The 14,920-nt window shown below is 38.4% G+C and overlaps 1 protein-coding gene across 3 annotated transcripts in view; it reads left to right on the top strand.

The window, feature by feature from the left end:
- Positions 1 to 14,920, top strand: part of brdt (bromodomain, testis-specific) — a 44,920-nt gene that overhangs the window by 26,786 nt on the left and 3,214 nt on the right. Inside the window, exons 8-18 of one of the 3 annotated variants that reach the window (XM_032526556.1) lie at positions 3,743 to 3,940; positions 4,039 to 4,217; positions 4,342 to 4,631; positions 4,753 to 4,857; positions 4,960 to 5,091; positions 6,557 to 6,612; positions 6,804 to 6,885; positions 7,826 to 7,896; positions 9,230 to 9,293; positions 9,373 to 9,479; positions 14,598 to 14,791. In XM_032526556.1, the coding sequence (XP_032382447.1) occupies positions 3,743 to 3,940; positions 4,039 to 4,217; positions 4,342 to 4,631; positions 4,753 to 4,857; positions 4,960 to 5,091; positions 6,557 to 6,612; positions 6,804 to 6,885; positions 7,826 to 7,896; positions 9,230 to 9,293; positions 9,373 to 9,479; positions 14,598 to 14,791 (1,478 nt within the window). Of the gene's footprint in view, positions 1 to 3,742; positions 3,941 to 4,038; positions 4,218 to 4,341; positions 4,632 to 4,752; positions 4,858 to 4,959; positions 5,092 to 6,556; positions 6,613 to 6,704; positions 6,886 to 7,825; positions 7,897 to 9,229; positions 9,294 to 9,372; positions 9,480 to 14,597; positions 14,792 to 14,920 lie in introns of all 3 variants that reach the window. The other 2 variants (XM_032526555.1, XM_032526553.1) reach the window with 2 other exon arrangements.

Genomic DNA, 14,920 nt, shown 5'->3' with positions numbered 1-14,920 from the left:
TCTGGTCTCTAATCTGAGCTGCTGTTAATTTGTGATTTTTGAGGCTGGTGACTAGGATGAACTTATCCTCAGCGGCAGAGGTGACTCTTGATCTTCCTTTCCTGGGGCGGTCCTCATGCGTGCCAGTTTCATTGTAGCGCTTGATGGTTTTTGCGACTTCACTTGGGAACACATTCAAAGTTTTCACAATTTTTCGGACCGACAGACTTTTATTTCTTAAAGTAATGATGGCCACTCGTTTCTCTTTACTTAGCTGATTGGTTCTTGCCATAAAATGATTTCTAACAGTTGTCCAATATGGCTGTCGGCTGTGTATCAACCTGACAACTGATGGTCCCAACTCCATTAATAAGACAAGAAATTCCACAAATTAACCCTGACAAGGCACACCTGTGAAGAAAAAAACATTTCAGGGGACTACCTCATGAAGCTCATTGAGAGAACACCAAGGGTTTGCAGCACTATCACAAAAGCAAAGGGTGGCTACTTTGAAGAAACTAGAATATAAGACATGTTTTCAGTTATTTCACACTTTTTTTAAGTACATAATTCCACATGTGTTCATTCATAGTTTTGATGCCTAAAGTGATAATATACAATCTAAAAAGTCATGAAAATAAAGGAAACTCATTGAATGAGAAGGTGTGTCCAAACTTTTGGCCTGTACTATATATCACAGCTACCTTATGTCTTACAAAGCTAACCCTTTTGTCCGATTTCAATTTAAGGCATTTTTGTGAATTTGAGGGATCGTGTTAGGCAGAGGCTAGCTAGCTCTCATTGTTACATCCAGCTCACTGCGGCCTCTTTCAATGAAATTCGCAAACTAGAAACATTTATTTCCCTGATCGTTTGTTTAAATAACTCCTCACACATACATTATAAGATTAACTGGAACCTGTGTTAAGAGATTGCGGGTGTACCAAGCTTGCTGACCGCGCTTATTCACACCGGCGCTTTAGCAGGAAGAGGGGAGGGAGAGCAGCGAACTACAGCCCCGGGAGCTCTGTCAGGGCAGCGGCATTTGGTAGCCCACTGACCAAGAAATGAGGAATTCTTTTTGTCTCGTCAGACTGTGTGGAGCTCCTGAAGTCCCACACAGCCATATCAAATTTCCAATTAGCCATACATTTTTGTCAAACAGCACATACTTGACCTTTTTACATAGTTGATTTGTTGCATAAAGTATCAGAAGTAAATTTAGTAATGAAATGGCAGACAAACAATGTATAACATTGCAGTGTCTTGTCTCCACTGTGTGTGTATGTGCTTCACTCAACCAAACGGCGTGCAGCTTATCTAAATATTCATGAGCAGGCCAATTAAGGCAGATGATCTTGTTTCAATCAAGACCCATTAACGGGAGAATCAGGAACCCTTAAGCCATTTGGGCAATTTTTAGCCTAACCAATGTTACATACCCTATTAGGAGACCTTTAAAGATCCCATGGCATGAACATTTTACTTTTGAGGTTTTTTAACATTTTAAAACTGCTCTGCCTTTTGAGAAAATGAAAGCTTGGATGGGCTGATCTGGCATCTTGCCCCTTATGACCTCATAAGGGGCAAGGTTGCCTCCCCTTTCTCATGAGGGAGAGAGACATCATGGATTTCAAGCAGCAAAGTGGCAGTTGGTCAAGGCCACATAGAATGGCAGTTGCCATGCTATCTTATGATAGTCTGTAGCTAAGTTAGTGGAAGTTGACTTGCAGCACTTAAACACGTGTTTTTTTTCCCGCTTGCTCAGCTGACCGGAGGTAAAATGGGGGGGTGGCCACTGTGGAAGCCGGCCAGATGTAACATGGGGGCGTGGCAGCATTGACAATTACATTTTTTTAATTCAGAGTTTGCGATTGTGACTTAATTTTGGACTAATTCAAGATTTTGTGTCAAAATCATGACACCCTTGTAGTAATAGAAACAGAGTGAGGCAGCGCAACTCCTTCTGGTATCCAGGGTGCCAAACTCAAGAAGACGCAGACAGTGGACAGTCTAGCGAGGTACTTTCAATGGAGAGAAGCAAAGGATGAAATTTAAGGAGAAAGAGGCAGAGCAACAGCTGCATGTCATTTTATATTGTTTTGCAATTAATATGCATCAGACTCGGTGTGCAAAGTTTCTGCGGGTGACAGGTTTAGGATGATGGATACGAAAAAATGCATTACAACATTTTGGACTCTCTGTGCAAGTACCTTTTTAGTCTTGTTTGCTGTTACAGGTCATTGGTATCATCAGATGCAAAATTGAACAGTTTATTTGATGTTTTGATTTATCTTTTGTGTTTGGTATAATAGCCATTGAAATAGGAATGTCAAAAAGTATTCCTTAGCATGAGCATAATGCAGATGTTGACAACCAACAGGAGCACTTCATAGTTGTGGTGCACGTGTGAAATGTGGCTAAAGTATTAGTCTATATCAATATATCTACATCAATTCCAGGATTGTTCAGGTGTCTCTCATTTCAGCTGGATGTCCTTTCTTTGTTTTGGCATTTTAAACTCAATTTGAGGACTATGGGTCACTGTTTCTTAGATCTCTACAAGGTAAATTGAGACAGCTAGTCAGACTATCTGTCAAATCTTAAGTTTTCAGCACTGTGGAGGAAGGTCTGACAATGCAAGACTACTAAAATAGTCATAGTTTTGGGGAAAATGTTCTCTTTGCATGCCTATCTGCTATCCGAACTGCTATCATTAAGTGAATGGTAATGGATTTTTTGCAGTGCTGTACAATATTGACTAATTCCAGTGTTGCATGCCCTATTACAACACATGACATACCTAAACACAAAGGGTTACAATCAGTGTTGGGCAAGTTACTTTTCAAAAGTTATTAGTTACTAGTTACTTCTTCAAAAAGTTACTAAGTTAGTCACAAGTTATTAAAGTAACTAGTTACTTCAGAAAGTGATTATTGTGTTACTTTCAAGTACATTTTTAAATGCAAAATGTGACCCCACCTTTACCCCTCTTTAATGGAACTTAAAATGCATGTTCAATAATTTATAATAAATCTGAACATTATAATGAAATGGACACCTAATACATTAACCGAAACAATCTACACAAATCTAAACTATTTTAATGTTGCTGTGGGACAAAGTGAGATTAGCCTCCAATCAAATGCCATTTATGTAGATATTTTGTTATATAGTGGATCAATACAAAATAAAACAATGGATGTTTTGGAACTTTTGATATTTATTGGCCTTATTGTGGCTCGCAATACCAGTCTCTCGTTGACTGACTCGCTTGGGTTGCCAGACTATGCGTGCTTTCAAACACCACCCAAATCTACCTCTGATTGGCTTACCATATATGCACTTGTCTTGTGCACTGCCCACTAACCAAGGAAGAACAGTAAAAAAAAAAAAATGTTGCCTCTTGGCTCAGATCTTGTTGGTCTGATGTGTGAAAGAGAGAGAGAGACTTCAGTTAGAGTTAACGCTCTGCATTTTTTGGCGGTAAAGGCTTTATTAAGATGGCAAAATTAGATTACTCGTTTCTAAAAAAAATAATAATAAAACAGTTAATATTGCCGTTATTTGTACCGCCATTATTCCAATCACTGGTTACAATAAACAAAGGATCAAAAATGGCTTGGGCTTGCTACAATAAATACTGCTAAATGTGCCTTACTGATTGTGTGTATGGACTTAGGCCATTGCTAAGTTGAAGCATTAGGAGCAGTATTATATTTTCTAATACTATTATAAAGAAACTATTTGTTTATATCAACAGGAGGTTTTTGAGGCACGTTATCTGAAAGTTCCCCAAGAAGCGGAGAGTTTTTCCCTACCTAATCGACAAGATGATGAGGGAAAAGGACACAGAGTGGCAAGTGTGTCCACCTCAGCAAGTTCTGAAAGTGAAAGCTCCTCAGAGGCACAGAGTTCTTCAGAAGAAGTGACCATGCAGCTGGCCAATATAGAGGAGCGGGTTGGTATATACATGCCAGTAACCGTGAAAATGGCTTTTGAAACTTTATTCACTTCAGTGCATTTTACCTAATTGGCTATTAATGGCTGGCTTTTCAGTTGAAAGCTGTCAGTGATCAGCTGAAGAGACTAACCCATGAGCCCCCGATGAAACCTAAGAAGAAAGACAAGTTGAAAAAGGAAAAAAGAGCCAAAGAAAAGGATATTGCTAGACTAAAGCAAAAATCCTTGCAATACAAATCTATTGTAGAAAAAATGGCCAACTGTAAAAGTTCTTTGTAAGTGAGCCCCACTTGATCTTTCAATGTTTTTTTGTTTTCTACTTAGGATTAGTGATGTTGTATGCTGTGATGTTGAGTGTTTCTAAACATGTGCTAACAGATGTTATCCATGTATGTCTAGGCATGACAACAGACGCGATATTTATGGAGTACCTCTAAAGTGTAAGGATGAGGTCCCATCAAAACCAATGACTTACCAGGAGAAAAAGCAGTTGAAATTGGACATTAACAAGCTGCCTGGTGACAAACTGGGAAAATTGGTGAACATCATTCATGCCAGGGAGTCCTGTCTGCGAGATTCCACTCTCGAAGAGATTGAGGTTGACTTTGAAATGCTCAAGTCTTCCACGCTGAGAGCCCTGCAGAGGTTTGTTGCAGCATGTCTGAGTAAATGCAACAAAAATGTTGTCAGTAAGTACAGCTTAATCCTTAGCTCTCTTCTATCAACAAATACGCCTTTTTTATATTTATTGGATTTAATCAATAAAATGTGCAATTAGATTGGAGGGTTTTTATCTCTTCCCTCCTGTAGAAAAAAAACTGGTAAAGTCAACCGTTGGAATTCAGACTGGGAAATCAAAGGATACCGGTACATCTCAGGTTGCCAGTAAAGAGCAGCAATTGATTAAGAAAAAAGGTAAGCTGTGAATTTGATTAAAAATGTAATTGTCATAGTTGTCCTTCCAAATGTGAGCCATTGAGTGTAAAGATTACACTTTACTTTTTTTTTTGTTAACAGCTAAACCCGTGGCGGCTCCTGACCCTGGCTGCCCTTCATACCTCAGTGAAAGCAGCAGCTCGTCATCCAGCTCTGACAGCGGCAGCTGTAGTAGTCTTTCTAGCACTTCTGATAGCAGTGACTCTGAATCAGGTTAGCTGCTCTCCGCTAAACACTCTGCCCTCACCCACCTTTTTGTTTGTCATTACCTTCTCTTTTTTAGAGATAAGCAATGGGCATACTTCACCTGGGTGCTTCTCTTTGTTGCACACTGAATATTAAATTATTTATACGTTTACATATTCATTAGGTGTTGGCTCTTTGTGTTTCTTTCACACACTTTTAATATTCTGTCTACATGAAAGAGGTGTGCATGTCTGCCCCTGATATCTGAGACAATTGTTTAAAATATTTGATAAAGCAGTTTTATTGTAGTGTAGATTAATGTATGTCTGATGTCAAGGCAAAACTAAGGTGTACATTAATATGCAGCAGTGTTTAATGGTACTCTGTGTTTGAAAGTGTTTTGCACCTTTGGTCTCACTCACCACTGAATGGTGGAATCACAATGTTACCAACACAGTATGTAGAACACTTCTACGCTAAAGCAAGTGAGAAGGTCTCATATTCATCTTAAAACCATTCTGATATAATTTGTAGTGTCTTAAAATATGAATGAGGATATTGATAGCAAGATGCTTGCTACATTTGCATTTCTAGTAGTGATAAAACTGTAAAAAATAACGTTTTTATTTCTGTGATTTACTGCTTTGTGCTAACGCCGCTTCCCCTCTTCATTCACGCTCTAGCTCAATCCTCAGTCTTTGTCTAAAAGCCATTTCATTTAGCTGACAGTTTGTAACTGACAGCGTTCTAAAAGTGTTATGTCTCATTGCGAATGTTTGGTCAGAACAGGTCTTAGGTCCATCCTAATGTGCTTGTGATGGTACAAAATCCACAGCCTCTTTCTCTGATAACATACAGAACATTCCAAAGTTTTGGTGAAGTTAACAGGGACTTTAAGCAGTGATGATTGAGGGACAGCTACAGTGTCTAAGCAACGTTGTTCCTCTAACAATGACTAATTCTTCGGAAACTGACGTTGGTCTGTGCCGGCAATAGATGATGTGTCCATAAACAAATAAATGTCTAGTTAGCGAGTATCTTTAATACTCATAATCATAACTAACAATCTGATACAAACCAAATGAGTGTGAAATACCATTAAAAATTTATAATTACCTGCTAACACTTCACATTGCTGGGTAGGACTTAACCAGGTGTTAATACCCTAAGTTACATTAAGTTGGTATCTTCCCAAAAAAATCTTAATGTGGCCTTCAGCTGGTAAAACCGTGGAAAAGCATTTTACTATGGTTCTGTTAGGGATTGACAAAATATAAGGCTCACCAATTTTATTACTTTTCATACTATATCTTGCATATACAGTCACAGCTCTGTAAATGTTGTCCTGTTCGAACACAGAGATGCATTTTTTTATTTTTTTTATACATTTTTGTGAATGGACTTTGAAGTAGGACATAAAACAGAATCATCCAAATTTGGGTGGGGTTGTAATGTTGGCGTAGACTAAATTATTAATGTGCATGTCTTTCAGTGCCAAAAACAAAGAAGCCAAAAAGTAAAGACTCTTGCCAAAAAGTTAAGATGAAGGTAAATAAATATTCGATTTTGCTTACGTAATCAAAGGTTTATGGTAAGAAAGCCTTGTTGGTTAAAATAAGATTTTTCTTTTTTCTGTTAAGTCAAAGGTGACTTGTGCTCCCCATGGCAAGCAGATATTGGAGACAAAAGATTTGACAAAATCTTCAGTCAAGACTTGTCAGCCCCCTCTTCCTGTGCAGTCCTTGGTTGCAGAAACCAAAGGCTACCCGATACACCAAAATGCAGACCAGACCTGTGATGAGCTGACTTTATCACCTCCAGGTACACCTTACATTTATTAAAAAACACATTAAATTTACTTGCAGCATAGGATCTTTGTATTTATTATTTTTATTTACTTCACTGTATCAGTTCAAATGAATATACGTTGTTGTTTCTCATGTTATGGACGTGAAAAACCTTGAGACTGTTTAAATAGGAATTTACTATTTACCTTTACGCTCCATGTTCTTTTTTTTTTTCTTTTTTTTTTTAATTCTGCATAATCCTTCTTCTTCCACAGCCTTTAGCAGCAGTCCTTTTCAGCAACGTCTGAGACCTAGTGCCAGACCAGCATCAATACCTCGAAAACAAAACCTGCACTCACAGATCAGCATTGTCAGCTCCTTTTTAAACCAATCATTGACATCCTTTTTTGCTCCCTCGCTGATGTGGCTCCACATCAAATCTGCCTTCTTCTTCCAGTGCCTGTTCAACTTAGACTGCATGTTACCCCAAATGCTCCCATGTGCTCTGTGCCCTTCAAAAACGTACTTACAGGTCTAATAGGGCTGAACAGGAAAGTAACAAAGTAAACACCAAGCAGCGGTGAAGTGCGGCTTGCTGCAATAATAAAATGTTTCTGCTTCCAGGAGGCGTGTTCATTTGTTTCAGGCAGGAATAAATTATTTGTAACATAGGTCAACATGTCACAGGATTCCCAGTAGTCTCTTTACTGATTGGCTGTGGCTATTCTCTGGCCTGTTGCCACACTTAGCAGTAAAATCAAACACGCCGCATCTCGAAGAGGCTGCCGCAGCTTTCCACAGACATTGCCACAGGTCACACTTCACCACTGCTTTGTGTGTTTTTGGCTTAAGTGACCGGTCAATTGCAGCCACCTATTGCATGCTGTAAGTTTGTATAAATATACAGTTGCTCCTTGCCTCTCACATGGCTATAACGTGTTGTACATCACTATCTGTCCTTTACTGTTTGACAGATTTATCTGCCCTTTTATCCCCCATGGCATCTCCAGGAGTGTTGCTGGATTGGGCTGCCACCAGATTTGAGGTACTTTTGAGAAAACGGGAACTCTTTCCTTGCTTTTTTTTGTCAAATTCACATAATTTTGTGATGAATCTGGTTATGAACAGTCACCTCTGGACTGTTCCCTTTCTAAATGACTAGTGTATCTATGAGATTGCACAGTTCAGTTTATTTAACGGTAAAGGGTCTATGTGTAATTTCTGCATTACTGCTGACCTATTGCACATTTTGCAGTGGGATTAACCCAATGCACTTACAGATGACTCCAAAGGCTATCCCTGGCTGTCCTTAAAGAAATAAATTAAAACTGTGGTAGCCATTCTGTCATTGTTTTACAGTAGATCATAAGAAATCTCATCAGTTGCATTGCAGTTACCTTATATTAGGTAGTGATTTAGGGTTGGTCGATTGTTTCCCAAATTGGCATATGATGATGTCCATAGTGAATATCACGGTGGACGATGGCATTGCTGTCTGTCCCCTCTCTGCTGCACTGCTCAACTGAGTGTTGAGCACTCAGACTGCTGAAACTGATCTCATCAATCGTGATGTTCTTTTGCCAGAAACAAGTGTGTTCCATAGACTGTAAAATAAGTTTGTTCGTAATTGTACCAGAAGCTTTTTCCCTTTGTCCCTCTCTCTGCCTTACTCTCTTTCGGCATTTTGCTGTCTAGAGGCAATATGCAATTAGTTATTCAAACTGATGATTTTGGGGGTGAAGTGACAGCCTATGAGTGTCCACCTGCAGTTGCACTCGTACTGTTACTTTTTAAAGCACACAATGTTGTTACATCATGATGGCTGTCAGCCATGTGCTGCACATATAATCTTAAATGTTCTGAATCCAAAGTGTTGCTCCTCATTTAACTGGTTGCTCAAGTAGCTAAATCACAACAACACCTTGTGTTGCATATTGCCTACATATTGCCTTAGTGCTTATGTCTACAAATCATTTTGCTCTGTTACTACTTTTTTGGTTGTGAGTAGTAAGTCAACACGAATCTCTGTATTCAACAACACAAAATTATAAGTAATTATTTTGTGATAATGTCCATGTCAACAAATTTATCCCTTCAGTATAATTACATTTTCAATGCTCCCTGTCTGTTCTTTTTGTAGACTTATAATTGTAAGAAGCCTTCAAGGTCTATCAGAATTGGAAAGGAAAAGCTCCAAATGCAACATGACCTACAGTAGCAGTTACCTACAGGATACCATGTTATCCTTACAATTTTATATTAGGGATATACAAATATGCTAATCATGATGTTTGTTTGGGCTTGAATATGTGAACATGTTGACTGCATTACTGTTACTGCATTGAGAACCTAAATATTTTAAATGTCTCACCTTTCAGCAGGGCCCAGCGCTGTCCCCTATTAGAGACAGCCCACTGCAGTCCAAAGAGGAAACCAGGTCCAGTAAGTCACTAAAGGACCCTTACTTCAACATCATTATTTCTTAAATAGTCTAATCCTTATTTTCAAGTGATAATTCCAGATTGCAGATACCCTGATGATTTTCCTGAAAGTCAGCTGACTAATGGGCCTTACACCAACACAGCAAGTACATTTGCTGAAGATGAAAAAGTCACAATTCCCAAAAAGGTTAGCATTGTTTAATTGAGTTTGGTTTTGCAAACAAATGTTAACATCTTTTCCAGAGGGTGTGTTGCACCAATAAGGATTAATTGTCTGTCTGCAGCAGACAGCTGATGGGACACAGTTGTTAAGGGTATTGGCAAGAGTCCCAACGCAGAGCTAAGCAATATGCTACTGTGGACCGGGCAACACTGCAAAACCGATTATAGGCTAATAATAATAATAATAATAATAATAATAATAATAATAATAATAATAATAATAATAATAGGACCACTAAAAAAAATCAATAACTGTTTAACCCTTGTGCCTATATTTAAAAAGTTACCTGTAGTGTTCTGTAAAAATGTGCTCCTAATGCCTTCCTAAAACTATGAAATTACTATACATTATCATTTTCAACTTTTACGGAGTTAAATTAAACCCACATCAGTCCTGATCATAATATCCATTTATCTTCAGAATTTCACCAAATTTTTTCCTTTAAATGACAAATGTCCCCTTCCTAAAACTGCTATAAAATATTTTACATTATTTTCCACTTACACTAAAATACACATCCGCCTAAAGTACAACAACAGGTGAAGGCTGTTCTATAATTGGTGTACAGGCCTAACTGTGGATCCGGTACATTGCCCTGTGCCTACCATTCTGGAGTTAGACAGGTCTCCCTCTACCCTGAAGATGTATATTGCTGCCATATCATGTCAACATGCTAGGCTTGCTGGTGGCACTGTGGCATCTTCCTGAAGGGGCACCAGTTAAGACTGGAATTCCTGCTGGCCATTACCTCAGCAAAACGTGTCAGTGAACTACACACTCGGTCTGTGAGTACCTCATGTCTGAGGTGGAACCCAGACGGCTTGGGTGTCATGTTGTGGCTGAACACTGCATTCCTGCAAAAAGTGCTGTCCCATTTACACCTCAACTAGGGCTGAACAATATTGTTTTACAATCGACATCGCGATGTGCGCATGCGCGATAGTCACACCGCAGAACGCAGAGTTACGATTAACGTTACGATGTTGACGCCAAAGCTTTTTTACTGCTTGATAGAAAAGTAAACTTCCTCCCTTCTCCTTTTACATGAATATTACCAGCCGACCCTTCCCCTTTTAAGACAGGTAGCCATGTGGGCAGCGTGTGTATGTGATGTTTGTCAATGGGGTTTGTTATGGGAAGTGATGCTCTCTGTGTGTAGAAAAGTACCGTAGGCAGCAGGTGCCGCTGACACAGTGATGCACATGGTTTTGATGGGTAATCAGTGAAGCTACAGTAGTCACTGTTTTATGTTCGCTGCAAATACAAACTAAATCACCTGATTAATGCAACATAATCACAATGTTTTTTGGCCATTTCCGCCCGCAGAAAGCTGCTACCAGACAGGGTAAAGCTAATATAGTTAGTGAAAGAAACAAGAAGAAAGCTGCTACCAGCTAGGCTAAAGCTAATATAGTTAGCCTAAAGATCCAAGGGGTCCGTCTGGCCCAACTAAAGTTACGGTTCGGAGCCGCAACGCTGGAAATGTAACACTAATCTACTACAGAAGTCTGTGTCTGATCTAACATCGTTTCCACTGATGTAACTGTTCTTGGATACACATAGTTTGTTGCTAGTGCATATCTTATCAATTTATCAAACTAACGAGCTGTCCCCGCTAGTCGACCACAACCTGAAGTTTAGAGGAGGCAACATGCAGTCACTGTCATTCCCGTTAGCCTGGATTGATAGTATTATATGAATACAATGGTGTCATGCTAGTCAACCAGTGTATTTCTAACTAATTTCCCTCTCCAAAATTACTTCAGAAGAGTAACGTTAGTCACAGCGCTTAGCTTACTTGCTTTGGTGTTTCTATAGTATTAAAGTTAAACAAAGAATGGTTCACATTAGAAAAGATCCTTTTTCATTTTTTTTTTTTCTATGTAGATGCACTCCCCTAAAAAAATCACCGCAGTAGTCAAGAATGATTTTTTAAAATTCCAAATAGAGCTATTTGTCATCTTTTAAAAAAGATACTTTTTCTTTTTTCATATTGCAATATATTGCAGGGAAAAGAAACATCGCAATGTAAGATTTTTCCAATATCGTGCTGCTCTAACCTCAACCAACCTCTAAGCCTCGCCCGGTACAGACCCCCGTCTGGCAATGGAGGGGTCGAGCCGGAACTGTTGTGCCCAGTCTTGGCCATGAGAGCCTATTTCATTTATTATACAGGAAAGTTAAAGTAACATTACAATATATATAAACGGGCCTGACTCCGTTTAAAAACTGCTTTCCAGCAAGTTCCTGTTCTGCAGAAACATAAAACATTGAACGTGTTTTCAGCACACAAGGACAGAAAGACCGAGGACATCAGCATTGGCTAGACAAATACAGACAGTGCAAACAAGGTTTGGACAATCAGATGAGCAATTAATGTGTGCAAATGTAACTGTTAAGGAGCTGTTTGTATGCCTTTTTTGACATATGTGACGGATGATAGTGTTCTGATGTGATGTGGAATGTCATTTCAAATCTTGTGTATGTGTAGAAAAAAGGATTTCTGATTTTACTTGTTTTATATGGAGGAACTGGAATAAGTGCCTGTGAGACTGACCTGGTGAGGCGTTCTGATCTTATGTGTGTCTGGAGAAGTGCAGCAAGTGCTGGTAAGGTGGCATTTTGACTCTAAAAATAAAATACAATAGTCTGGCTGTTAATGAAGTTTTGTTAGGTCGAACGTGCAAGTGCAGTGCAATGGTTCTTGAGAGCTCGATGGTATAGTTGTGCTATTGGTTTAGTAATTTCCTTCGTGGTAAGAGACCAAATTGGAAGACAGTAGGACATAGTTGAAAACACAATTGAATGTAAATAGGTTTGCAGAAACAGAAAAAAAAAGATATGATCTGATCTTGTTATACACATGACATTTGATTCAACTTTTTTGTTAAGTTAGAAACGTGTATGTAAGGTGCGAATCAAGTAGCGCACCAAGATATTTGTAAGTGTTTGTGTGTAAGTTCTTGGTTTGCAAAAGTAATGGAATCAGTAAAAATAATTTTTCTGGATGACTGAAAATACATACATTCAGTTTTCTTTACATTGGTTATTTTTCAAACCAGTCGTGTAGAAGCTGAAGATCAGATGATAATTTGGAATTTATGACATCACGATTTGAATCCAAGAGAAAAAAAACACAGTATCATCAGCATACAGTAGACATTTTGAATGATTACACAATCGAGGGAAATCATCGATGTATAAAAGAAAAAGTAAGGGTCCAAGAATACTGCCTTGTAGAACGCCCATTTCCACACGGTTGGGATGTTGTGTGATATATTTTGACAGTTTGCATTCTGTTTGTTAGGACAAAAGCATTTCTATTATGGATATAGACAAATTAAATGAGTGAAGTAAACAGTTACACTTACACTTGCTCATGTATTGTCCAAGACTTGTTTGCACTGTTCGTATTTGTCTAGCCTAGCTGATGTCTTGTATAAATGTCTTTGTCCTTATGTAACTGTATTGTTTTAGTTTGTCTAAATTTGTCTAGTCCATATCGATGTCCTGTACAAATGTTTGTCCCAATGTGCTGTAACCATGTTTTATGTTTCTGCAGAACAGGAACCTGCTGAAAACCAGTTTTTAAACTGTCAGGCCCATTTACATTGTAATGTTACTTTTAACTTTCCTGTATAATAAATATGAATGAATGAGAATGAAGTTTATCAAGCAAGATGTGATGGTTCACTGTCAAAAGCTTTACGAAAGTCCAAAAAAAAAAGCTCCAGTGACGTGACCTTTTGTTAAGAGAGTCACGTAATTGTTCAGTGAAGAGTAGTAATGCCGACATAGTTTATCTCTTTGTACGAAAACCGCGTTGACAGTCACTGAGCCATTTTGTTTTGAGGTAAGAACTTAACTGGTTATGCAGGGCTTTTTCAAGCAACTTAGACATTACTGGAAGTATAGCAATAGGTCTATAGTTTGAAACAAGAGTATGATTATCAGATCTAAAAATTGGAGTGATTTGAGCCATTTTCCAGTCAGTGGGAGAGCCTGATACATTGGTTGATTAGGTGCTGAAAAAGAGGTATGAGGCTTGCAATCTTACAATCTTTTCTGAATCTGAGATAAAAGTACCCTGCAGAGAAATTTGAATATTAACATTTTTTTTCTTCCTTTTCTCAGTTTGGCCTTTGATGATCTTAAGGGTCTGCCACAAAGTCTTTGGATTAGTAGCAGATTGCGTAATCTGCTGTTAAAAATAGACTGCCTTAGCCTTGCGTAGTTCAACTGTACATTCATTTTTAATTTGAATGAAATTATTTTCACTCTCTGGTGTCCGACTCAACGTATGCATTTAAGGAGAGAGGCCTTCTGTTTAAGAAGTAGAAATATTTCAGAATTTATCCATGGTAATTTGCTCTGTCTAGGTCAAACCTTGCTGCTAGTAGCATATTTATTCTGTATTTTCTTTTTAAGTTTTGTGTGAAATTGCGTTAAAATTTGTTTGGTGGTCCTTCATCCTCAGAGAGCTAAAATCAAAACCGAGACAGACCATATCAAAGAGTCACAGACTCACAGTTTTTGCAATAAAAGCAAAAATATTTCTGTGACGATTAAGAATTTGTCGTCTTGTCCATCCACCAAATAATAGAAAAAGTATGGATAATGGTATTGATAAAAACTTGTTAAGCAGTCTCAAAAAATTGTTTCAATTTCAATAAGAATTAATGATTGCCATCTATAATACAACAGCAATACCCAGAGTTGAAACCAGAAAAAAATGGCATGTATTTGTTCAATAGGGCAAATATGAGGAAAAAGGCTCATTGATGGAAAATGGTAAAAAAAAAACTGTATAATGTATAATTTCACGTCTGAGTGGATGCATTTTGAATACACTGTGTAGGTTGTCATTTTGTTAGGCGGCTACATATGTTTTGCTGTTTGCCGTATCCACAGCAGTTACTTGGCTTATTTTCTCCAAACTGGGGAAACGATCTAAACCCTTTCTTTTAAGACATTAGCTTATTGAAATGTTTTGCTGTCCTTAAGTGACCAGACATATGAATGCAGCTTTAAAACCTGATCCTAAGCCACCAATTTCCAATGAACATGGTGATTTGTCTTTAGGAAATAGTTCTGAAAAATGCTGAGTCTTGGGCAAAGCTGGTGAGGCAGTCAGTCACTGCGGCTGCAATTAAGTCCTCAAAGGAGAGCTTCCAACAGTTCCGTAAGGCTGCCATAGAAAAAGAAGAACGTGAAAAAGCACTGAAGAAGAAACTGCTGGAAGATACCAAGGAGAGGGAGGCTCCTGAAGAGAGCAGGTATTCAGCAAATACATCACGTTTGCTTCTTAATTTCTTTATTTAATACCCCAGGCTAAAACTGCGCCCCTTTGACTAGGTTTATACAGTGGGGCTTGAAGGTTTGGGCACCCCAGGTAAAAATTGGTA

Source organism: Etheostoma spectabile, chromosome 9 (assembly GCF_008692095.1).
Source record: "Etheostoma spectabile isolate EspeVRDwgs_2016 chromosome 9, UIUC_Espe_1.0, whole genome shotgun sequence".
Classification (NCBI taxonomy): domain Eukaryota; kingdom Metazoa; phylum Chordata; class Actinopteri; order Perciformes; family Percidae; genus Etheostoma; species Etheostoma spectabile.
Note: the sequence above shows the minus strand (reverse complement) of the source record. Positions and strands in the feature narration are given on the sequence as shown.